The sequence below is a fragment of the Thunnus maccoyii genome, chromosome 7 (assembly GCF_910596095.1).
Source record: "Thunnus maccoyii chromosome 7, fThuMac1.1, whole genome shotgun sequence".
Lineage (NCBI taxonomy): Eukaryota > Metazoa > Chordata > Actinopteri > Scombriformes > Scombridae > Thunnus > Thunnus maccoyii.
The window spans coordinates 22,790,858-22,817,365 of record NC_056539.1 but is presented as its reverse complement, the minus strand read 5'-3'; the positions used below and the strand labels follow the sequence as shown (position 1 = coordinate 22,817,365).

At 38.2% G+C, this 26,508-nt stretch overlaps 1 protein-coding gene across 4 annotated transcripts; it reads right to left on the bottom strand.

The window, feature by feature from the left end:
• Window positions 1-804: 804 nt before the first annotated feature.
• On the bottom strand, window positions 805-7,579 carry ifi44g (interferon induced protein 44g). 4 transcript variants are annotated; one of them, XM_042415606.1, is made up of 9 exons: window positions 7,472-7,576; window positions 5,928-5,999; window positions 5,044-5,198; window positions 4,149-4,200; window positions 3,539-3,734; window positions 3,113-3,259; window positions 2,438-2,609; window positions 1,793-1,893; window positions 805-1,267 (listed from the first exon to the last, which is right to left on the bottom strand). In XM_042415606.1, exons 1-9 carry the CDS (start codon window positions 7,474-7,476, stop codon window positions 1,076-1,078), a joined length of 1,092 nt encoding a protein of 363 aa, XP_042271540.1. In that variant the 5' UTR covers window positions 7,477-7,576; the 3' UTR covers window positions 805-1,075. The 4 variants fall into 4 exon arrangements, with proteins under 4 accessions (XP_042271540.1, XP_042271539.1, XP_042271538.1 ...); XM_042415605.1 differs by having other exon boundaries at window positions 3,113-3,265; window positions 4,149-4,197; window positions 7,472-7,573; XM_042415604.1 differs by having other exon boundaries at window positions 3,113-3,265; window positions 7,472-7,572.
• Between the last annotated feature and the right edge of the window lie 18,929 nt (window positions 7,580-26,508).

The following is a 26,508-nucleotide window of genomic DNA, read 5'->3' as shown; positions in this document are numbered from 1 at the left end:
TGCAGGGGTGTTTTGTTGTGAAATGTGCAGTGGTTGATGGAGGCAGCTAGCTGTTTCATTAGCTGGAGAACTTATATCTGCAGGGTGTTTCTAGTCGGATAGCACCGTTTTTGTTGTGTTGTGTTGGTTATGTTAGTCGTTTTTTGACGTTAGCGGGAGAGAGGCAAGGCACTCAGGAGCCTGCAAAAATGTCACTTCTGTTGGATTTTGCAGAAAATCCAGCCCGGGTCCTTCACATAGAAATCAGTCCTCAGGGTGTTACAGACAACCGAGAAAGTTGGGGAAGGTCTCATTTTTTACGTTACGTTACTACCCATTCGCTCATTGGCAATAAAAAACTATTAATACATGTAAAGTGCTTCACAATTCTACATATAGAAACTATACGGTTACCAAGTAAAAATATAACAAGATCATCTAAAAAGAAGTTTTTGAACCTCACAGTAAATTGACAACGATGATGATGGTGATGTATGATTACAATATTAATTTTCTATTAATTTTACAAGTCATTTATACTTTTAGTTGATTTCGAAAATGTGTTAACTTTAAATTCATTGGATTCCTAAATCAAATAAGGTGTTTTCCCCCTGTGGAGAAAGACAGACTGTCTTTACATGATGACTATGACAGTCTGGACCACTAGGAAATTTCATTCCTACCTGAGAGAAAATTCTAATTACAGGAAAATTGGTGAATGTGCAAGTTTTCTTAAACTACCTGTATGTGCCACTCAAGAACAATTCCTTTAAATGATTCTTGTATGAGGCCCAATACTCTTGATACAAAGAACAGATTGCTCAATAAGATGTTACAGGCAGCTGATTTTATTCCGAGTTATAAAAATGTGTTGATTAGAATTAAAAACATTATGAAAAAGTACAGTTTTACAAGGCAGCTTAAATCCCCTACATGTAATATGTGATTCTAGCTTTAATATTATAACTCGGAGTCACTGAGGACAGACATTTTCAGATCCTACACCCATGGACTTTATTATTAATTAATTGAAGATGATTATTCAATTGTGAAAAATGACTTTCTTAAAATTTTTAGAAAGGCATATTGCAAAGGTTCAGAAATCTGACTTTAGCCCTGTGTTTTGTGTATTGTCCTGGAAATACAGGTCAGCATACTGCAGGATGTGGTCGACAGCACTAAGCAGAAGCACATCAGTGTTCACATCCAGGTCCAACTCTGATGAGTAGTTCTTCACCGGGACAATGTAGGAGGTGGACATACCCAATAGAGCTGCAGCTTTACCCATCTACAAAAACAAACACATGTGACGGTAAGAGATTTCCACACCATCTGCTTTTATTTTCTTCAGCTGGTTGAGAACAATGCCATGCCAAACTAGATGGCACACTTGAAAATGCAGATCTCAAATAGTTTGATCTGTAAGGAGTTAGAATAAAGGTTCTTACAAAAGTTAACTCTCGTTTAATGATACAATAGCTCAGCAGTTACCAACTGCTATAGCTCATAGCGGTTGGTAATAAGAAAAATAATAAAACACACCAAAGTCAGCTTTTCCCATTCTGGTTAAGAGACAAACAAATTAATGAGTAGTAGAGTAAAATGTCCCCATCTGTAGTCTGCATGGTGAACAGTCACAGGCACTTTATAAGACATGTTGACTAAATTATTCTTTCTTAGTGTCTGTATCATGCACTACATTCATGGTAATGTGTGTAGTGTACGTTAATTTCTCTTTTATAGACAATTTAGAGGAAATGCCTCTGAGTCTGGATTTTATTTACTGGATTTTCATTAACATATTTCAACCTACCATGTCCCGAATGATGCGGCTCTCGTAAACCTGGGTGACATCTTTGGCCGTTTCTGAACAAATCTTGTCTACGTGGGTCAGCAGAGCCACCTGGTGAACACCTAAAACATAAAATAAAATACTGTCATAAAGGTGTCACCACAAAAAGAATCAGAGAAACAGCAGTTTCTCAGTTAATTGTTACATTTTAGAGAAATAAAGTACAGACAGTAAAGATTTCAACAGTACTTTTTTTCAGCTGATCACTATAGAAGGTTTCAAGCCCCTTGCTGTTATGCACATTAGTCCTGCTGCTCTTCCAACAGTTCCCAGTGAAATCTTAATACAGTACAGGGTTAATATGTAAATCAAAAAAAACTAATTGAGAACAATTAAAACAACATTTAAGAGAAAATAGCCAAATCCATAGGACCTCTATATGCTTAAATTGACACAAGTATATTTCACGAATGGCTTTGGTTTTGTTCTGTAATGTCACAACAAAAAATATACACAATGAAAAATGCTTCTGATGTGACAGGAACAAACTATATTACATAATGGCTTGTATGTGGCAAGTGCCCAGTTACACTGCAGGAATGAATGTGTCATCAATGTGTGTCTGAAAATATCTTTGTGTAGGTTTGTTGTTTGTCTTGTGCTCACCCAGGTCACTGATGTGCTCTCTGAGCTGTTGGAAAGTGGTCCTGAGGCCTTTGGGGTAGGTCGAGATTTTGGAGGCATCCACCACAAAGGCCACACATTGGATCTTGTCTTTAAGACTTGGCCTCTTCACATAGCCAGAAGTCTCTGACCTCACTGGCTGATCTGGGCTAAACTGGGAGAGCAAAATGAAGAGATTCAATTTTCAAAAAGTATAACAACTCATGATGCGTGTGATTGCTAATTATTACTATACACAAAGTACTGATGAGGCTGACGGGACTGTCATTAGTTTTGCAAGTATTTATTCAAAAACCAAATACTGGGTGAATTAAAATTTTGACCAGATGATGGTGCTGGATGAAAAGTCCTGAGGGGGACATGAATATCTCTACCAAAATATCATGGTAATCCATCCAATAGTGGGTGACACATTTCACCTAAAACCACAAGTGTTAACCTTATGGTGGCGCTAGAAGAAAAGTCAGAGCGTTTAGGATTCATCTTCTGAGAAACATGAATATACAATATTTTTTACTAATCCATCTAGTAAATGTTGAGATATTTCAGTCGGGACCAAAGCGATGGACCGAACAACAGACATCTTTAGAGCCACACTACTAGCATTGCTAAAAACTACAATAATAATAAAAATAATACAGTATTGATCCTGTTAACCTTGTGTCCCTCAGGTACATGGCCTTTAATGACAGACAGGATGTCATGGAGAGTCAGTCCAGTCATTTCTCCATCACCCAGGCCCATAATATCACACAGCACCAGTCCAGTAGGATCCTCTCCCTTCTGACCACGGATGTTGAAGGACTGTAGCTGACGCAAACAAAAAGAAAGTCAATGACACGGTCACTAAAGCTGTGACATCATTTGACGCAATTTATGAGATTTCACACTGCTTTCTCTGGAGGCTTCATTCAACTTTTTCACAAATTAAATCCATAAGATCTGTAAACAGACTTGGGAGTGTAAATTTGAATTTGAAAGAATAAACTACAAATAAACTAAATTATCACTCCGTAAATAACTTTGAATTTAAAAAGATGGATAGCTTTAGTCATTTGTTGCATGTTACTGCTCCGCTTCTACCTTCTTGGTGAAGCTGGTTGAGGAGCAGCCCACCATGGCCCGGTTGGTGACTCTTCCATTAAACACAGACTGGACTGAACTGATGAAGCTGGACTTTCCAGAACTGACCGGGCCCAGGAGGAGAACCCGAGTCTGAGTCACCTCCTCACAGCTCGGTCTGTGGGAGCTGATCGTCTTCATCAGGCTCGTCCTTTGCCTAGGTTTGAATTATTTTTAATACTTTCAATATATATTATAATACTTTCAATTTAATACTTTTTTTTCAAAGTAGCCAACAGCTCATGGTATAGAAGTAAGCGCAGCAGAAAAGACCAACCAAAACTAAATAAAACAAAAGAAAAAAAGCATATTAAATAAGTTGATTGAAAAAAATATTTATATAGAGGGAGAGAGAAACAGAGAAGTAGATTTGATATTATATATATTTATCTTGCTGTTCAGAATAAATAAAATAAGTAAATAGCAATAGTGTAGTTTCAGTTTAAGTGTATTTATGTATATGAGTTGGTGGAATGAAGGTAATAGTGTTTAAAATAAGTTTTTTCTCTTTAAAATGAATTAGTTTGACTGCTAGTAATTAGTAAATAGTTGCCAACCCAGCTCTACTCACTCTTCTGTCCAATCCACTTCTCTCCATTGAGATTCCAACTTTGGCTGAACTGCTGAAGAGAGTTTAAGAATTGATGAGTTTTAATGAAATATCCAGTATTTGGAATGATTCACCTCCTCTGAAAAGTGAAAGAAATTATAAAAAAACTGACTATTTTAATATATGTTTCATTTGCATGTTACTCATTGTATTTTTCTTAGTCCATGCTCTATGGATATGTGGCCAAACCAAAAGTGATGTCACATCCAGATATTTCCAGAAGCTACAAGGAAGTTTATTAGAAGCACATTCAGCAAGCTTAACACTAAAATCAGTCTCTTTGACCAGTGGGCAATGCAGCCATTAGACAGGTTGGCTCAGGGATGTGTCCAGAGTCAGAAAACAGGTATCAGCTGAGTAATGAAAAGATTTCTGTAAAATTGTTGGCAACTACGTTGAGATTGCAAATCCAGCAATGCAGTGCTTATAGATCAGAATACATTAACTCTACTTTTAATGATTTTAACATTTCACATAGACTTCTCCTGAAACTCATCTGCTCACAATATTCTCAAGCTTTTTCTTAATGAAGGGAAATCTCAGTTCATTTACTGCATATGAATATGCAGAGGTACTGAACTTTTTACACCCGTAAATATGAAGCCATTATGTAAAGGAACACACTAGGTTGGTTACTTACTGTATGTAAAAAAGGAACAGGGGCAACAGTTGCCATTTCAAATATTATTTACATATATGTATGTATGTATGCATGTATTCAAATAGTCTTTGGTGCATCCAAAAAATGTACAAAAACTTAACTGGAAGGTAATGCTTCCAATCTTTTGTAGGACATATTTAGTAGCATTGCTGGTTTTTAACAAATGTATTTGCATGGAACTGTTAAATAGCTTACCTGAGAATGTAAATGAAGGTTTGCTCTCCTCACTCTCTGTTGAACTGATGTTTGTAACTCTGCTGAGAGTATCTGCCTTGTGCACTTTCTTGGCCAGTAAAACTTCGGGTAAAGGAGTTGTGGTTATGGGATTCCCCAAACTAAAGCCGGTAAAACTGATGAGGAAAACAATCACATGCATCAGAAGAGCATAGATAAAGCAAAGGAGCAGTAATTAACTTGAATGTTCCTGGTTTAAAATTTACACTTAAAATACTATATGCAACCTAAAAATGTGAACAAAAATTAGCTGCAGCTGTTGAAATGGACAAAGAAATATAAGTGAGTTTCCCAAAGTCAAATAAGGCAAAGACTCAACCCAAACGAGTTTTGTGATGAAATCTGAAATTTGACCCAAACATAGCATCCGACTCTGCCTTTTCTGAACATCTTCTTAGATGTAGGACAATATTGTCAGAGTGCAGGCTAATGCCTGTGCCTTATAACATGTGGTGTGGCATAAAATGATGTGATTCTGAGCAATAAGTGCTGTATGATGAGTTTTTTATCTACTTGTAACAATTAGTAAACTGATGCTATTATCACATATTCCTCTCCTGTCTCCTGCAGTCTAACTCAATATTATCTTTATTACATGTGTTAATTAAAACTAAATCCACCATGAGGAATACTAAACATCTTTGAAGGATTCTGGCAGCTCATCAACACCAACTTTGTAGGCTAATTTTTAGTAATCTCATTTATATGTCTGATTTAAAATATTTACTGTAGTTTCTACAATGTGAGGAAAAATGTTAAAAATGTTAAGTTATACACATAAACCAACAACCATGAGAGGAAGTTAAAGCAGCACTTCAGATCATTGTGAACCAATGATGGCCTACCTTCCCTCTCTGCTGTTATTCTCCTGTGTCTTCTTTCTCCTCACACAACTTGATAAAACTATATTTTTTGTACTGTTGGATTAAGTAAAAAATATTGTTGATACAAGGTCAACAAAAGCTGTATTATTATGTACACCCCACGGTATACTGTAGTTGCTGCTGCAACACTAAAGCTTTCTCTCAAACTCCTCTTTCCACAGATCAAGGACACATTACAGACTGCAGGGAGTACTATAAGGTAAAGTAATGTAAGCAACACTGGTCTTCATGACAAACAAGACACATAAGAAACATTTCTTTCACCACAGATGCAATAAATAATATCAGTGATAACCTGCATACCCTACAGAAATAAAATTCAATGGTTAAAATGGTTAAACTTGAAAAATACTGTATATACTTAATTACTTTACTCTTTGTTAAGTCATGATATATGTTTTCAAAACCCTAACGTGCTGTCAGATAAACATGTGTGCATGTATACTTTTAAAACATGTTTCACCATGATTTTATATCCATCAGCAAAACAATACAGTAAAATTAGGTGGTTAAAGCTGTTTGACAGTTCTGGTGATTTTATACACACACATTTTATAACTTTCCATCTTTGGTAGCTCAAATATGCAAATATTATATTAAATATAGTTAAATAGTAAATTAAATAGTACAAAAATAATTCCTCTTTTGACTTCAAACATTGATTCATAAACAAAAATTTCTCACCACCATCCACTTACTAGAATGGCTTATATGGTTGTGTATGACATGTTAATGACAAGTGAGAAGAGATGCCTGTCATATTCAATTTGTGCACCAAAAGTTGCACAAAATCAATGCGCATTAAGTCAATAGGCTTGTTTGTTGGGGAACTGTAATTTCCAATTTGTCCATGTCAAAAGATGTGACTACATCAGCGTGGCAACATTTAAGCCTTATAGGCCCAAAAAAGAAACCATTTGCAAATTTTTGACTTGTCAAAGCAGGAATTAATAGCAGCAGCCAGAATTAATGACATTAATGATGGCTGCATACAGTCTATGGTATTGCGCATGCTCTCCCACTGACATTGCTAACTGGGACAATAAGCAGAATGGAGGCGTGGCATTATTTATTTATCTGTGCTTTTCCTGCTTTGACAAATCAGCCAGAGGACTAGGGCATATATATTTATAGCCTTAATTGTGCAAACACAAGTTTTGACATAGGTTTTCTGCTTAATATCACTATCACTAATATCAATTCCACAATTTTCAGCTATTTGATAGAGTAGGTCCAACAGTGACACAATTCATTTTCTCCTAAAAACACACACAAAATGTTGATTTCACATGGGTTCTTTGTAAAAACCGACTGAAGCTAAATGAACAGGTGTTAAAAGAGAGCTAACTAGTGCTTCTATCACCTGGCTGCAAACATTAATTAACGTTTTCATAGTCAAAACAAGTCAAAAGTTCGAACAGTTCAGAAGTTCAACTTGTCCTCCTTTGTTAAAGTGAACTGAGGTTTACCTGCGTAACTTTATTTTACGTGAAATATTAGCCTACCTCATTTTTTCTCCAGTTTGTTTCTGCTGTTCTCTGACAGATGTATGTAGTTTGTTAGACGTGGCGAACAAAAGCAGAACAAGTGTGGAGTAGAGGGAGGCGGTGCCTTTACGAGGAAAGTGAAACTTACTGTTGGTTGAAGTCTATGGAAGATTTTTAATGCCTAAATGAAAAAAAATTGAACGAAGAAATAAAGTGAAATACAATACATGTTGTTATTTGTATTTCCTTTTTATGTATGCATTTGATGTATCATAATGTATAATTGAATATAGTGTTTTTCAGTTTGACATAAATTTCACACATTAAAATCAAATCACAACACAATAAACAAAGAGATGTCGGCCATGGAGAGCTGAAGTCAAACTGCAACTTCCGGATTCTGCTCCAGAAGTAGGAAAACCTCATTAAAAATCCCATTGATATTTGTAACTATGACAGGCTATAGTACTATTATGATAATAACTTAAAATCCAGTTGTGGAACAGAACCTTTCTTAACAGTTTGTCATCTGGCTTGCTTCATATGTTTGGATAAGGACAGCAGTTTTCTGAAAAAAGCAATCTAGTGTCGTTGTTTATTCTATATGTTTTTAGTGACCTTGCTCGCCAGATAATACAGCCAGGAAGTTGAAAAATGACTTAAGAAGAAAGCGTTGGGGTTCATTTAAAGAGAAGTTTGAAAGGGGAATACAGAATGTGGAGACACACAGGGGCCCCTCCCACTTCACAACTCTATTCCATGTCAGTGTTGTCCAGCAGCGAACAGCATAGAGCTGCAAATAACTACAAAGCTGTCTTTAGTTTTCATGAGGAGGTGAAGGTGAGCTTCTTCTTTTTAGAGATGGATTATTCATGCCAAAATGAACAAGAAAATCAACTGTTCAATCTATTTTGAATGGATTGAGGTGTTGATGTTATTCTATGCACAATATAAAAACTAGCTGAATGTTTGGTCTCACAGAATAAATGTGATTATTGTCTGACCAAAGTCTGATGTGACGAGTCTGACTCGTCAGACGACTGTTGACTGACGTCATAGCAGGAAAAGAACAGGTGTAACTAGTAATATCAATTATGGATGAATTAATTATTGTATTGTGCATGCTTACTCACTGATGTGGCTTACTGGCACACCTAAATGCAACTGAGCATTTATCATTAATGTTATTTGTTCCACCTGTGCTTTTTCTGTAATGACAAGTAAAATTCCTACTGTGAAAAAAGTCCATTACTTTACCTACATTGTGTAAATACAGACTTGAATTACATATGGACATTTATATAAACACACACAGGCACATACTGCATGCGAATTTCTTGTTTCTATTGTTTCTACTCATTATGTCCACTAGAGGGAGCTATATTCATATATTTGAGGCTGTAGAGACCTTACCTGCTGGCTGTCAGCAGAGGTCAACCTGTGGCCACACTTCCAAAACTTCCTCCTGCAGTGAAAGAAAATGTGCCCTGACACTCAATCACTGTCGTCACTCAGTAGCTTTTAATAATTAGATAATATTTTGATATGAATGCTGATCTGTAATTGATGGTGTTGATGGTGGTGATTGCTTTTCCTTGGATAAGAAACTCACTTTGTGTACAAGTGTATGTGTGTGTGTGTGTGTGTGTGTGTGTGTGTGTGTGTGTGTGTGTGTGTGTGTGTGTGTGTGTGTGTGAGTCTGCATGCATTTTTGTTACATCTTGGGGACCTTTTCTGGTATAAATACCAACCTTGTCGGGACCAGTAGTCCTCATGGGGACCAAAGCCCGGTCCTAATGAGGCAAAACGTCATTTCTGAGGTCCTGGTTAAGGTTAGGGGTAAGGTGTGAATTGAGGTTAGGTTAAGCTAAGGGTCAGGGCTTGGGTCAGGCTGTTCACAATGAATGGAAGTCAGTGCAATGTCCTAAAAAGCAGACCTCACAGATACATGGGTATGGGAGTGTATTGCATCCTTAACCAGTTCTCTAAAGGGCAGTTTGGTGGGAGAAGTGGAAATGTTGTATAATGTTTCATGACAAAGCTTCAAGCTTGTAAGTATCCAAAAAAATGAAACTGAGGTGATAATTTTTAACTGAGGTATCAAATGAGATAAATTAGTTATTTACAAAGAGGTCTTTACAGAACATTATACCGTTTCTGAACGGTATAATGTTCTGTAAAGACCTCTTTGTAAATAACCTATAATAACCTATAATAATCCTATTTTATGCATATGCGTATTTATGCAGATTTACCATGTTTTCAGCTCCATGAGCAGTTTGGGTGTTCCCATTTTTCACTACAGCCACTGTTAATTGATTATCTCCTCTCCCCTTTGTCTTGTGTTTATTTCTAATTGACATTAAAACTGTTCTTTTCAGCTGAGTGTGATTCACCTCCAGGTTCAGTGAGCTTTTCCGGAGCCCTGCAGCAGACTATATATCCCAGCTCTTCACTTGGTAAGACAATGGCATCATGGGAGACTTTTATTTTACTATCAATAACAAATAAACATATCAATAATAGTAAGAAAAGTCACTTTTTTTCAGTTGGTCTCTTGGGATTGGAGTTTATTAAAGTGAAGTTAGTGTAGCGTGTATACTCAGCAAAATCCCTCCAAGCTAAATGAACATTTAAAAAAAAAGTTTGCAAGTTCTTTCAGGTCAGTCATCTGTCATTCAGCTTGATTTTATCTGGGCTGTTGGCTAGCAGACTGATCAGGCATAATAAAGGCCCACAACAAGGCACAGTTATGTTTATGACCTTGTGGCCGTGAATGACCTTTTGCTGTGTCAGCAGAAATAATAGATCCTCAGTTCTTATTTCTGGAGCCCCATGTAGACTGGCTGGGAGACACTGAGTCACTGCTGGGATGGAGAAATGGGGGTTAGGTTGGAAGATCCAAAACCTGGTAGGAAAATCTGTCGTACTCAATGTTCCAAAACAAAAAAAATACAACATTCAAGGAGTCTGACACACCAGTTTGTGTTATGGTCATTAAATTATCTGAGGACAACACCAAAAGCAGAAATACAACATGCTGTGGCCTTGAGGCCATGACTGGGTGTCATTAAAAGTGAGTTGATGGTTTTACAGCAAACACTATTTATAGGCACTTATCTGTGTTTGGAGGATGTTTCCTGTCAAAAACTGCAGTCCCACAAATGAAAACACAGTGACCACATGACCAGCAGGCTGGCCAAGACTGATCTGCCCTGTAACCAGAAAACAGGTGTAATGTATTTATAAATAGGTGAAGTGAACACTTAAATAAAAGATTCATATGTACACTATAATTCATTTGTTTGTGTAAATGTATCAGGGATTTTGCAAGGATTTAAGAAATGCTGAGGCCATAAATCCTGTATGTGGCTTGTATAGCTAAAAAATGTTTTTGACTAGTTTGATTAAAAATGACTAATCAATAGCTGTTCAGCTATACTATTTGATCGTTTCCAGAAATGTACTATATGTACTATAAGTGACAAAATTTCTTATTTTTATGAGTCTCATTTTTCATGTAAATGTTACAAAAATGCATCGTATACACCTATACATCCTCACATCCCACAAAATATCAAGAACCCTGGAGTGTGTTAAAGGATATTATCTCCTTAATACTTCAATATTAAGTGCTGTTAAATGCTGCTACATTTAGAAAACAATGTGGTGAGACTTGTTTATACAGTAATGAACTCAATAATATGTCAGGTGCAAACAATACCAGATATACACTCAACACAAGGGTACTTTCCAAAAACGAAGACATGTTCCATAAACACTGTCACTTCCTGTCATTAAGAGGATCGCTGCCTCTCTCCCTGGCATCACTCCATTTGTTCTGAAGTGCCAGAACAGAGATGAAGACAGCTACTGATAGCATCAAATATGCATCTAATAGAAGTGCTAATGTCAAGTATGTAAAACAATCCAGGAGGTTTCCCGCCAAATGTAACCTGCCAGCCAACAGTCGTGTAAACTTCAGTGCAGAGGCGCCTAGAGGCTGACTGTCTCATCAGCTGTCTTACTGCCCTTTATGCCTACTGGTATGTAGGTCAGCAACAAAAGATCTCCACTCCTGTCTGTTTAGGGCGAACTTTTGGATTGTACCCCAGGTCTGCTTAAGGGGTTTTCAGTTCTCACTCCACTGTTTGACACCAGGTGTCTTTGGGTCTTCCTCTCTTAGGCCTTCCTTCTGGTGTCCATTGTAGGGTAATTCTTGTGATGTCAACCTGTTCCCTTCGCATGATGTGTCCATCTCCACCGTCTTCTCATGATGATGGTGTCAGTGCTCTCTTGATTGGTCTGAGCAAGCAGTTGTCAGTTGGAGATAGTGTTAGGCTTTTTCTGAGGCTCCTTGTTTCTAACGTTGGCAGAATGTCACTCTCTGTCTTTCTCCAGCATTCTGAGCTGTACAGAAAGATATAAAGAACACAGCTCTGGTACAGTTTTAGCTTGGTGTTGATGCCATAGTGGGGGGACTTCCACACATTGTTTAGCATTCTGAAGGTGTTACTGGCCTTGCTGAGTCAGCTTTTTATGTCACTGCCTGTTCCCCCATCATATCTAACAGTGCTTCAAAGATATATACTCTTCTGTTGTGTGTAGGTTTGTTCCATCTACTTGTATCTGTGGGGGATTTTGTGCATTCAAGGTCATCACCTTCATTCTCTTAAAGCTAATTTTCAGTCCTATTTGTTGAGACGGGATGTTTTTTCTTGCATATGGTGGGTGTGGGACACTAGTGACAAGTTGTCTGTGAATTCGTGGTCTTCAAGTGTTGAAAAGGGCGTCCGTCTGATTCCTCTAGGTTGGTCTTCAGTCGTTCTTTTCAACATCCAGTCTGCGATTATACTGAAAGGCAATGCTGACATCATGCATTCTTGCCTCACTCCTGTCTTGACTTAAAAGGTGTGGTTGCTCTTTCCTACTACTGCTGATTCCTATGTAGGGCAGTAATAAAATTATTGACGATAAACACCTTCACAGCAGTCCCTCCTCATCATCTGGGGCTTTGAATCCAGGAAGTTCAGACAGTTTCAGCTCTGACTCAGCAGCTCCAGCTCATATCTGGAGTGGAGTGCCGCAGGTGGGAGGATGAGGGTGAGCCGTCTAAACAGGGAGCTATGCTGACTATGTAGCCGTGTGACACAGCAGTCTGTTTCACAGGCAACACCCCCACCCCGACCCCGACCAACCTCCCCTAACGCCCTATCCATCCACACTTGGTGACACACATGCACTCTGTCTCTCTGCTGGTAAGTTTGCCAGTAGCCTTGTTAACCAAAAGTGCAGTAAGCACATGTTGAAATGAAAGCGCTGCATTGATCCAGAAGAGGCTGGCCGGAATAGAAAAGAGGGCAAATTAAAATAGCAACTTAATAACACATTGGCTGTGCTTTTGAAATGTGGTTTATTATCATAGTCAGTGTGAAAGTTAGACAAAATGGATAATTAAGCATTTGACAAATGTATCTGCGTCAAGATCAAGAGCACATTAGTAAAGGGATAATATATCATTTGAAATCTACAGAAATGTCTATTGAACGTTTGTTTAGTTTAGTTTTATTGCCCATGTTTTCATCTGATAAAAACAACTGAAACATGGCTTCCCCCTTCAAATGACGCAGGCATCCCTCAGGCCAATTAGGAGCAAGATGGACAGGTGGTGTAGGAGTTATGGCCTCTAAAAGTTTGAGTTATTGAATAATAGATGCCTCATGCCAAGTAGTATAATGTTTTAAATGGCAGAATGCAATGCAAAAACATTAAATGCATAGGCTCTTCACAAGTTGTGTCAAAATCAGAGCAGCGTTGCCTTTAATGCCATGCTTGAGTTTAAAATGTTGAATAGTACAGGATAGTAGTCCAGTAAAATGAGGACTGATTTTTTTTTAAAGGAATAGCTGGATATGGGTGACAAATTGTGTGCCAGTTTATATTTCTTTCGTATAAATTTTGTCTTATAATTATACAAGACAGACTAATCGATGTTTTTTTTATGCTAAAAACACACCAGAGCGCACATCTATATCCAAATTTGGTTAAAGTAACAAGTTATGACCTTTAATTACAGAGCCTCCATTTGAACAATTAGTGTATTTTTATTTATTTATTTTTTATTCTAACATTAAAGTTATATCTTCTCTCAGAGATCAAAATCCTCCTGGATTTCATTGTATGGACCACAATTAAGTCAGTCTTATTTTTTTGCATCAGGTATACATGAATCAGGCAGACAATATGAAAAACGTGGAATTGATTGTTTGTAAATAAGAGTTTTTTCACTCTAGCTGAACTCCTCTACTGTACTTCTATGGAGGTGATGAAGTGGCTTTTAGGTTTTGACAGATATAGGACGTGATGTTCTGGCACCGACAGCCTCTGATCATATTCACAGTGTCACGTGCAGACAGCAGTCGGGTATGGGTAATCACTATACCTTAGCTAAGTGTAAAGTGGGGCTTCTAATTTATTCATTTTTATGAAGACCTTACAGATGAATTACAAGGATTCATGTCGAAGTCAGTTTGAGGTTTTTGGTTTGAGGTTGTAAGGTTGGAAGTTATGGTGGCTATAAGAACAGTTTGATGTGAGTCAAGAAAGCAGAGCAAGCAGCTCATGTCTTCTTCCACCGCAAAAACTACCACAGCAGCCTTGTGCACAGCTTTCCATAGAATTTGAAATTACACTTTTTAAATTGTTGGTGATCCTCTCAGTAAGGTTACATGAGAGGATAAAAAGAGGCAGGAAATCCAGACATCATCTTAAAATTATTAGTCAAACTTTGTGAGATTAAAGTCTGAAAAATAAGCAGTACTTATCAGAGCATTTTTGACTCACAATTCTCACCAATGACCTCAAGGTAACTAGTTTATGTTATAACAAACTGCCATTCTGCAACATAATGCCTATTAAAAAGCTGCCTTCATTTCCTGTTAATATGAGGCACTTCTTGTGAATTGAGTTTGGTTTCTGTTTCTTCAAAGTCCTGTTTTCCTATGTCTAAGGATTAAAGACTGAAAGGAAAAGTCTCCTCTGAGTGCCGCTGCAGGTACCAGCATGACTGTGTGTTTTCCTTGCTGCATGTTTTACTGCAGCCTCTTGCTGCTGTGTGACTTTATGTCTGGAGGGAACTATTTGCAAAACTTATATTTTGGGGGATGGAAAATGCTGACACAGGAATCTTAATTGTGCATTTATAGAACTTTATTTGTTCTAGTACAACCTGTTCTGCTGAAGTGATAGTTGTACTTTCAGGGTGTTTTGATGACTTCTACTGTATGTATACTGCTGCAGATCATTACATGGCTCTGCCTGGATGATCAGTTTAAAACAAATGTGTGACAGTAATTGAATCCTTCTCAGTACGTGGCAGATTGCCATGCAACTGAAAGGTCTAAGGTTCAATTCTTCACAAAGTGTCCTTTAGCAAAACATTGAAACTTCTCCCTGTGTATTTACTGTATATAGCTCTGAGTAAAAGCATCAGTTTAATGCACTCTGACCCTTCTTCCCTCCCAGTGTGGATTATGGCTAAACTTGACTCTGCTGTTTTCCCTGCAGGCTACAGGGAGTCTGTCTCCTCACACGGGAGAGTGTGACTTTCCATAGCCAGTCCCAAGATATACACAGCCAGGTAGGTTAAGATTTAGATGTTGCTTGTAGATTTAACATATTTAAAGGAAAAATCTCCCCTTAGATCATCTTCCACTGTTGTTTATTTTTCTTCAACTCACCTCATTTTCTTGGTCTTCTTCAGATTGCAATTTTCCAGATTACACTTCCACAACGAGCCAGAACAAATGCCTAATTTTGTAATCAGTTAAGGCCATTTACACACAGTAATCTGCTGAGCTCACTTTATTATAGGTAGTTGTTTGATGACATGTTGTTTACATGTTTTGTTTCTGTCTTATTTTACATGTTTCATCTGAAGAAATTGTTACACAAATATAACTATTATTATAAGTGACTGTTCTCAATCTGTTTATGGGTGGAGAATTTAAATTGTCAGGTGTGATGAGACAGTTAATTATGTTTATTTGTTTTGATAGCCAGCGCATGATGATGTCACTTGACTGTGGTCTCTGTCTCAGACAGGTGCCCATGACTCACCTTGAAAAACAGAAAATTGTTTCGCATTTTATCCTTCAGTGTGTCATCACAGTTGATATCTGGCGTTAGCTACAGAATATTTTTAACTCCTATCGTGGTTAGACAAATATTTAAAATTACAGATGGCCATGGCAAAGAACAAGGTCAGCGTCTGTCTAGTAAACATGTAGCTGCAGAGTGCTAGTTGTCCTGCACTGCCAAGATTTAGAGGTTCAGTTTCTACTAGTGCAACACATAGACTGTATGTGTAGTATTACAAAACAAGAGACGACTTCCATGTGTACTATAAAATGTCTGCAACTTTTGGAGTGTTCACTTAACTTTGTCACTTACCATATCTGTTCTGTTTATTTTTTGTAAAACAACAAGATAAGTAATTTTGCCTGTGATTTTGTCTGGTGGTGATCCAGACAATGTTCACCATCATTTTTGTTTTTTGGATGCATGCATTATGGTCCATTCAAATCATTAAAGTCCGACATAAGATACTGAACAACTTGGAAGTCTTGAAAAGATGCATTTACTGTGGCAGCTTACAATAGTTCAGGCAATGGTATATACCGTCCAATCATACATGAGTATGTCCTGTCTCAAATAAGTCCATATAAACACATTTTGCACATATTCTAATGCTTAGCACTGCTTTCTCGCTGCTACACTGATGCTTCCCAATAAATTGAACTCCCTCAACCTTCCAACCTGCCTCCTGAACTAGTGTGTACACTTTTTACATTTATCCAATCTTTATTTAAATGTTGTTTATCTCAGGCAGTCAGTCTGTTTCAAACTTACTCAGCTTTGTTTCTGGACCATCACAGGAGCACACCCTAAACTGCAAGGTTGCAATAAATAGTTAAAACCTTAAAGCATGTATATATTTTGTTGAAAGATCAAACCTGGAAAAGAAATGTAAATATTCAACTGCTGTTACAGGTGCTAAGCTTTGTAAAGCAGAAAACTATTGTTTGCATATTTTACATTTTTCAACATTTTACATTTTCCTAACACCCAGAGATACTAAGAATGACTGCAATGGCATGAAAAGGCACCATCTTCAACCAGTCTTGTAGAGGTTAATGCCAGAGTCCGTGCCAGAGTGCATGGGAATGTATTCCTGTGCCAGAAAGGAAAGGTTGCATGAAAAACATTAAAATACGGAAACAGAAAGAACTGACATGACATTATAAGAAGACCTGGTGCTTTAATGAGTGATAGACATCAATGGAATGATCAGACGCAGTGCTTACTGGTACCAACATGCTCAGCAAGTCTGCCCACTACCTCACACAGACTGTAAACAAGCCTTAATTAGAAAGTCAAGCTATCGAATGTCTCCCTGTTACCAGAGCTGCTTGTTTGTGCACAGGACTTGGGCACGGGATCCCACAAATAACTTTCATAAACATCTTTTGGATTGAACGTGTTTTCAGAGAGCTGTTAAGCACATGAGAAGAGCCAAAGATAACTGGGCAAGAAAGGTTTTGGGGTCAAATGGACAACCAACTGCTCCAATCTCTCTGGATCAAAACATGGCACAAAACCCTGACTGAACAATGTCTGTGCCAGAACATTTTAAGTAGTAATCTAAAAGTTTTTCTATCCTTTTTTGGTGCACGTTGCTACTGTATTTCTGCAACATCTATTAATAAATAGGAAAACTGGATAGAATATAGAATCAAACTTTATTCTTTTAGTGCAGTGTAACTACAGTGTTTGAACATACTGTACTTACAACAGAACATGCAGTTCATCTTTGGTTCAAGAATCTTCCATCAGTCTTTCATCTCAGCTCGCTGAGCTGTTGCTTTGTGTCACCGCTGACAGTCTCTAATCCGTCTGGCCGGCAGCTTGGAGGAGGAAACATTGTTCAGCATCACAGTGTTTACATCTCCAGCCTCCTCCGGGTGAACAAACCCTGCAGCTTGGTGAAGAAAGGAGGAGTCTGCAGTTTTGCTGAGGAATACCAAAGCTCATCCATCTCTGTTTAGAATATCAACAGCCAGCAGTACAAATCAGACCCACCTTCCAGTGTTTTAACCCTCAACACTGTTTCATTCCTGTTGCTCGTTCCTCTGATTTAAGTTACTTTTCTCAAACTACGAGTGAAAAACATACATTTTAGATGTTTAGACCTGGCTGTTATTTGGTAAATGTAAGCCTTAGATGATTTTATCAGGGTGTTATGCAACAAAGAATACATTGTGACATTTTTTAAAGAATATGTTGCATTCAGAACAGAGTATATACATACTTTGTGGGAGTAATATTTATCTTTCGGTCTTCCTATCTTTTTTCCTATCTCATGCATACACTTCACATCACTTTTATATTCTCTCTGGTTTTACTTCTCCCATTCAGCACACACAACCAAACATCTGTGAAGGGAAATAAGAGGAAATGAAGGAATAAAAGTGGTGAATAGAAGACATGAGAAAAGAGGAAAGAAGAGGAAGAAGTTAGGCAGAAAAATATAACTGGATCGAAATAGGAGAGGAAGAAAAAACAGGAGAGGCAATGAGATGAAGAGAGGAAACTAGAGGGAAGGAGGAGGAGAAGAGGCAAGATAGGAGAAGGGGAAGGGGGCAGGAACCGGTCTGAACCAGCGTAGGCTGACTCTTGGAGTTGTATACCCCTCCTCACTTCCCTCCTCCTCCTCCCCTCTTCTCTTTCCTCTGACTCAGACTGGCTGAACTTTTTCTTTTACCGCTCCGTCATGCGCTGCTTGTCACCAGGAACAATTTGGATACACATTCCGCAGAAGTGTAAGAGGATCCACGGCAGCGTGAGGGCAGGGGTGGTGATGTAGGGATGATCCAGGGCATTAAGTGGTGGGCAGGTGTTCCCCACACATTACATAAGGAATCAGGAGGTGTGCTGGAAGAGTCGAATTGGGTGTATTGATTATCAAGCAGACATGCTTGACATTAGTGAACATCCACGCATAACTCTGGTGGGACAGTTTGTTCCTGTACTACAGTGGCTGTAATCATCCAGGACCTATTTGTGGCTGTGCATTGTGGATCTATATGTAGATACTATAAAAATGGAATAGAGTGGTGATCTTCTTTCAGCCTTACTGCATATGAGGAGTGATTTATGCCTTGTTTATTTGGTTGGATTTTTTTATATAGAGATCTGTTTTACCCCAGTTGGGATATTCATTAATAGAATATACTTTTAGACAAAAAGAAACAAGCAAGTGTTACAGTTACATTATATACTAGTCATGGGAATAAGGAAAGTTATTAAGAGAAGGCAGAAAGTTTTTAAAGCATTATACAAACACAAATCTTTACAGATAATCTGGTTATAGCATAAAAATGAAATATGTCATTAATCCATATGATGAAATTTCTTACAGTAGAACTGAAAAAGACAATAAAATGAAATGTAAAATATGGAAAAACATCAATGGTAGAAACAATTATCCCCTCAAACCAGCTAAATTGTTTTATTTTGCAAGGTATTGTGTAGATACAGAGTTCATTTGGGTTGTTTGTATAAGGGGGACTTGATTTCAACCCTTTCTCGCCTTGTGGATCACAGGTTATCTAGATCACAGGTTATCAGTCTTATTCTATTCTGGGCTGCCTTCTCCATTTCTTTCCAGTGGTAACCAGCTCCTTCAGCTGATTCTGGCCTTCTCCAGAAAAGGTGGATTTAGTAGGAAATTTCAAACAGGGCTAAAAATTGAGTAGATCTGCAATAATTAACTTATTAATCAATTAGTTGTTTAACAGAAAAGTTTATTATATATTTTATTGATAATTGATTAATCACTTAAGTAACATTTCAAGCAAAAATCCTAAACATTTGATGGTTTCAGGTTCTCAAATGTGAGAATTAATTGCTTTTCTCAGTCTTAAGTTACAGTAAATTGAATATTTCAGGGGAGTTTTTTAACTCTTAGCTGGACAAAACAATAATTTGATGACATTACAGGCTCCAAGATATTGTGACGGGTATTTTTCACTGTTTCTGATGACTCAGCAATAATTTGATAAAAAAAAGAAAATAAGCTGCAGATTAATCAATAATGAAAATAAAAGTTCATTGCAGGACTTGCAGTAGAGACCAAAAAGGGTAGTTTTTTACATACCTTATTAATTTGTAACATGGTGTGATTCAGTGTTTCAGAGAGAAGTAGGCTAACTGATGATGATGATGTGTTGATAGATGATGTGATGAAGAAGGATAAAGGATGTGATAAAGGATGTATATATTAGGCAGCAATGTTATGACTGTCGTCTCAAACATGTTAGTTAAGTGATTCTGGAAGAACCACAGAGAAAGAAGGAAAAGTTTGGATTAGTTTGGACTGAATCATGGGAAGAATGTAGAGTAAACACTACTCTGTAAAAACACTACGAAGAAATAATAAATGTGTGTCTGAGGGGAGCTGCAGCCTCCTGACTGAACTGCCATTTGCTCTTGTTTTTTAGTAGGTGAAAGCTTGATAACAGAGGGGCAACGAGGTCAGAGGCAGCGGTGTCTCCGTCTCTGGGACAAGCTCAGCCTGATGTTACCTAGCTGTCTGTCACACAGCTCATGAGAACTGACACTATTCCTGGTCTCAGCCAGCTGGCAAGTCCTAGACTTACTTTCCTGGACCAGCGAATGCAGCCTGCTGTCTTCACTGTCGGATCAGACACAATCTATTAATATACATTACAGTCACAGTAATCTTCACTCATCAGAGCAAACATGGAATCACAGCATACTGCAGCTAAGTGGCAGTTTTACTTAGTTTCCATTTGAGGGGTTTGGTAAAATTTTACATAAATATTAGCCATATATTTTATATTAATATATCTTACATATAAACATATTGTTCATTACTTTTTCATGTCACTCTCTTCATTCATGTTGAAAAAAATCTGCTATGTAATGGAATTCCTCATTCAGTGGCAGAAAAAATAAGTTAGTGTCGCAGTGTTGCAGCACACAGGGACCAACTGCATTTCTTTTTGCAAGTTCCAGTGGGCAAGGGCACTGACAGGAGTATTAACCCTAACATACATGTCTTTGATGGTGGGAAGAAACCGGAGCACCCGGCGTACACTCATGTAAACATGTGGAGAACATGCAAACTCCAAACATTAAGGACCTGAGACGGCTGGGGTTCAAACCCAGGACGTTCTTGCTGTGAGGTAACAGTGCTAACCACCATCAGCCACTGAGCCACCGTGCCTCCGTAACAATATAATAATAATTAGTGCATATTGATAATACACGTTGACTATCTGCAAATAACAAACAAAAAAAACACTTAATTAGTTCAACTATGCTGGATGCCGTCACACTTACCTGATAGGAATTAAGAAAAGGAAATATGTATCACACACATCACACACCAGGTCAGAAACTTTTTTACATGCTATATCATGAATTATTATTGTGTCACAGCAATAGACAGTAAAGTGCAGCAATATTGATGGAAAAAAATGATTATTACTTGTATTAGTTGTTATTAGGCCTGGGTGACGGTCTGATTAGCAGAGGAATATACACTGCACATTATCTCCTATGTCTTGTTTGTGGATCTCCAGCACTGTGGGGTAAACTCACTCATTGGATGTCTGAAACAGGGGAGGAGGCCCTGCCAGAGGTCAGACTCCTGACCTCTGACCTCACCCCATAACTCTGCCAGGAGCCTTTCTGCATGCAGAGTGGTTATCAATCCGCCACAGTGTGAGATAGTAGCTGCTCTGTGCTGACTCACAGGTTTTATAATGCATGACCAAAGGCAGTTGAACACTGCTGGAGTAGCCCAGAGCTGCTGTCCTAAATGCAATAAGATCATCTTTGTTATTTTCACTAGCAGCACCACTTCTTCCTTTCTGCTTCTGGTAAACTAAGTCCAGTGTGTCCAGTATGCCTCCTTCACAGCACCAGGAGGAAATCATAAAGGTATTATATACAGAGTTTGAAACAATACACTAATCAAATTATTAGAGATACCTTTTTTAATTACCACAAAGAAATAAGACCATGATGCAATGAACCAGTTACCTCACACCATTAGTATTGCTAGCACTAGTGTTTTGCAAGATTAGGACTATTTTTCCATAAGGCCCGTTCATCCCTTAAGAGGATACTTTGGAAGTTATATTACCATCATCCTATTGCTCCTTCCACTCTTTGCAAAACACTTGAAATGATGTAAGCTTAAGCAGTATCTGCTCCAGAGATAGAGTGCCTTCTTTCCATGGATATATCAACAGAGCTGGATGTTTCATTTAAAGTTTCTCATGCTTCTTTCTCTACCTGAACTTGCTGACTTCCTACTAACTCTCTGCATACATGAATGATGATGATGGGAAGAAAGTAATTTACTGATTCAGGTCTTTGGGATTTTACATATTTATTTGACCTAATGAAGCAAATTGTAATATACAAAGAATAATTTCAGACTGTTACAGCACTTCCTCCAAATTCTACCTGGAGGCTGGAGAGTTTAGGCCACATGAGGCTGTTAAATTTCTCAGTGATGGCCTCGTTGGTTTATGGAAATGCTGCTGTTGTTTCAAAATGGATGTGGTTAAAATTAAAGTTAAAATATGTCACAAAGCACTTTTAATGTTTTTAATTAAAGCATTAAACTTAGCTGATAAGCTTGAGAAGCAAGTATGTAAAACTTGTTGGTTCAAAACCCCAGCGAGGCTTATGATGGTGAAAACTGAAATCAAAATTCTCTCACATCGCTCAACAATGACCTTCACGGTGCCCTTCATTAAGTAAGTTGTCGTGAAGCTCCTCAGTTTCCAACAGTCAAAAACTTCCAGATTTAAATGTATGAAAGCATATGGATATGCAGGGCGTTGTCAGAAAACAGCTCAGTGGATAAATAGTTGTTAAAAAAAGTATAAAAGCACAAATCCCGAATGACTGTCTCTTCTCCAAATCCAAATCCTCACCACCTCATTGATTGGAAAAACATGCGTTATAGTCCAAGTCAAGCATACTTGGGCAAAATCTCTCCATCAGCCACAACTGAAAATCAGTTCCACCTGGACCGAGGCGAGGCGGGACCACTTAGTTTTTCCATTGCATAACTCTCTAGCTGCATTTTATTTATTCCTCTGGAGGGTTAAAACCTTGCTGAAGGCATGGCCCTTCCCTTTACAATGAATGGTTATACAGATGTATCCATTAAAAGTGCATGCTGTATTTTGGCTCCCTCTGCAAGAGGAAATGTTTGGAAAAAATAGGTTCTCTCTATTTTCAGCTGCCAGACCTTAAAAGGAACCTTCTAGTAATAGTTGGTCAAAACACTGTGTTTCTTTAGATGGACTCTGTTTCTCCACATAGCGTTTAAGGAAAGCTACAGGAAGCGGTCCTGCAGAATATGTAAATACACTGTAGAGTCATTCACAGGTGACTTTTCCTCTCAGAGGTGCAGGCAAAACATTCAGTTTAAGTAAAAATCTTACCAACAGAAAGAGTCAAAGGTAAATAACATCTGCCTGAGAGGACCACTAACAATCAGATCAATTATTACAGATGCTCTATTTATATTTAAACAGAGCCTTAACGTGCGACACCACCTGCACTTGATTTTTGGCAGTCAGCAAAACAGTGCAAATCTCTGCTGCATTTATGTTTTTGGCTTGTTTAAGCTGCTATTACAAGTGAACCAGAGCTTGTAAACTAAAGCCTCAAGAACTCACAAGCAGCCTGTTAGTTGGACAGAAAACTAACTGTCCTGCCAAGACAGAGACAGAAATTTAGGCAGGAAAATTGAGTCAAAACAAGGTTCTGTAATTCCTGTTCCTGTAACTTTAACTAAGAACAATGGACAGTCTAAGGTTTTCCTTTCCGGTGATCAGATTTAGTGAAGGAAACTTATAGAAATAGGCTGATATGAGTGTGAGTCCCTAATGACATTTTCAGGCACCTCGGTGCAGTTATGGGGTTCAGATGTCCTTGTTCTCTCTTGCCCTGTGTTCTTAAAGCTCAGCTGCTTGTTTCCTTTAAAAGTGACTAGACACAGCAGTAACTCTGCTGCTGCTGCTGCTGCTGCTGCTGTCTGAGCTGAACAGCTGTGCAAGTGCCCCGCACAGTCGTTTCAGCTCACTGCAACAAGTGCACGTGCTCACATGAAACATAGAGATTGTTTATGTTGGTGGTGCAGATCTTCTAGGGGAACTTTCTGTAAATACTCACTTATTTCACCGATTATCGCTTGTTTACTGTACGTATATTACATGCAGTACATTGAAATGATCTATGACAGAGTAGGTTGGGTAATTCCAAAGTTCCAAAAACAAGGAAGATCATAGTGTCTTATCTTTGCTGCATCTGTTGATTGATTTGTTAAAAGATTTTTTTCAATTTCATCAGAGTTCTGATCTGATCATCAAAAGTCACAATCATTTAACTTTCTGTTCTGCTGCTTCTGTTTTGTGTAAATTTACGAAAAGGTGGAAATCCATTAAAAATTACTACATGGTGACAATAACCGTGCAGGGCATGTGCATGCACATGAGGACAGTCTTTATATGCCTCTGCTACATCTGTGTACACGTGTACATCTAAAGTGTGATGCATTAACCAGTTTCCATACGACACACTTGAATATCTTAGACTTGATTCTTCACAGGGGAGGGGTGATGGCTTCTGCTTGCATTCTCTACATGCAGATACCTATCATGTCACGAGTGCCCCTGCCAAGGCTCTCAGTGCTGCAAAGGGCAGTTGAGCCCACCCCCCCACCCCTCTCTAACCCACCCCAAATCCATTCGCCCCTCCGCTAACCTCGCAACCTCGCTGCAGGGATGGGCCAGTGAGAAGCAGCGCAAACCGGCGTGAGCCAGTGCTGGGAGCTACATCACCCCCGCCTCCTCCTTCCTCCTACTTCTTCCTCCCATATGTGCATACACAGACACACACACACACATTAGGATTAGTGTTCTTATGAGGGCTGCTATTGTCTGTATTTACTCTGCAGTTAAACATCCGTCTCTGATTTGAGATGGATTACTTGAGTGGTAAAAGAGCATTCAAGTTTTTGATTAGAAGTTTGATTTAATTTCATTGTAGTAGCTTTGACTGGTGATATTTTAATCCTTGTTGTAAATGAGTAAAACTGTCAACATGATATAAACAGCTTTTTAAAAAGGATACCAAGCCTTAATCAAACTCTAACCTCTAGCAATGTCTAGCCAAAAGTCCTGATCTGAATCAAATCCTAATTCTAATCCTTTAATCTATGTGTAATCTCTTTCAATCAGACTATGAGTCTCCCTTCTATGTATATGTAAGGTCTGTCAAAAACAACCTCAGAACATTTAAATTGTTCTTGCTCTGGAGGTCTAAAACTCAAACTGGCACTCACAAAGAGAGAAAAGCAAGAAGATGCACACACACACACTTCCTCCTCTGTCCTCCAGACATGCTCTGAACTCCGACTATCTTTAGCTGCATATATTCAGTGGCAGAACATAGGATAACTCTTTGTGACGAAGCTTTTGGAACCGGGCAAAATAAAATCTGATTCACATGGTTTCAGTGTGGTTGGAGTAAAATGAGATTCTCCTTGCAAACAGTTCAACACTTTCAATCTTCCACACATACAGGATTTTGTTTTCTTTCTCATTAATGAAGCATCTTCAGTGGGATTGGTTGTTGCCATGTCAGGGACAGACTTCAGACTATCTCTTAATTACAGTCGTAATAATTTTAACCACAGTGTTAGAATTTGTTTCTCTGGCAGCAAACATAAAGTTTAGCCAGAGCGGTCCAAGTTTACAAGGCCTTTTCCTGTTGTTGGGGAGCTGTTAGGGGTTTTGGTGTGCCAACTTCCCATTACTTTCCCACTCATTCAAGGACGCTTTTTTAGCTTGACTCTTTTTCTGGAGTTTGAAGGGGAAAATGTGACAGAGCGTCCTCGAATTAGCACAAATGATCTCTCACTATAAAAATACATGCAGTGTTTATTCCCTAGACTTTTTAGGTATTTCCACAAACTGCACTCCTTTCCTGAAAAGTGAATGTTTTTAATGTAGACTGTTTTGTTGACTTACAGCAAGCTTTTGACACTTGAGCATGCAGAAGGTGAAGTTCAACAACATTTTACAACTGTGGCATGATAAAAAAAAAATATTTCCAAATACCTTTTTACAAACTCCTCTGCCCCAAATTGGCCCCAAATTAATTAAAGATTGTTTTATGAATTATGATGGATCACTATAGATGTCATTTCAATTTATTTTGGCCTCACATTAACAAGGAAGTTACAAGAAGGTGCCGACTGTCACATCAGTATCTATTCAACTGTTCATATGCTGTATACATACTGTATGTCTACTAGTAAGAAAAGACCATTTTAAGACATTTTCCATCATTGTAGAGGTTTAAAGTTACACTATGCCAGTTATATGCCAGTGCAGCTAGATTATTTAACAAATAAAAGCTTGATATTGCCATTAACAATCAACATCACTCTCTAAGTTTGACGAGTCATATGTGCAGTGAGTGGAGAGACCCAGTGTTACTGTTCATGCAGAAGGCTAATATGGAGAGTTGCACATTTTGCTGCAGTCGTCAATCAACAATTACAAATAAGTTTCAGTGGAGTTTGTATAAATATCTGTTCTCTTCCTGCATGTGTAATATTAGCATCCATCAATCCATAGTAAAGCTGCATTTGCCTCACTGCTGTTTTAGTCTTACACGCACACACACACATCAAAACATTTACATCCGTATCACACAGAGAAGCAGTCTGTCTCATACAACACATACAGCGAGCAAATACTTTCTTCACAGGGATGAGTAATGCATAAAATAACAGAGAAAAAATAGTGTTTTATATACAGCAGCAGTCTATATAGTGTAGAAACAGCTGGGGAGGGGATATGGGGGGTGTCCAGTCACACACACTTGCTGATCAGTCACATGCTCAGAGCCGCAGAACATAGGAAACACTTTTCTCC

Bases quoted from the DNA above. Each gene is read 5' to 3' on its own strand.
- ifi44g (XM_042415604.1), bottom strand. The intron at 1,894-2,437 runs GTGAGCACAAGA...TTTATGTTTTAG, and splicing joins AGAGCACATCAGTGACCTGG to GTGTTCACCAGGTGGCTCTG. The intron at 1,268-1,792 runs GTAGGTTGAAAT...TTGTTTTTGTAG, and splicing joins GCCGCATCATTCGGGACATG to ATGGGTAAAGCTGCAGCTCT.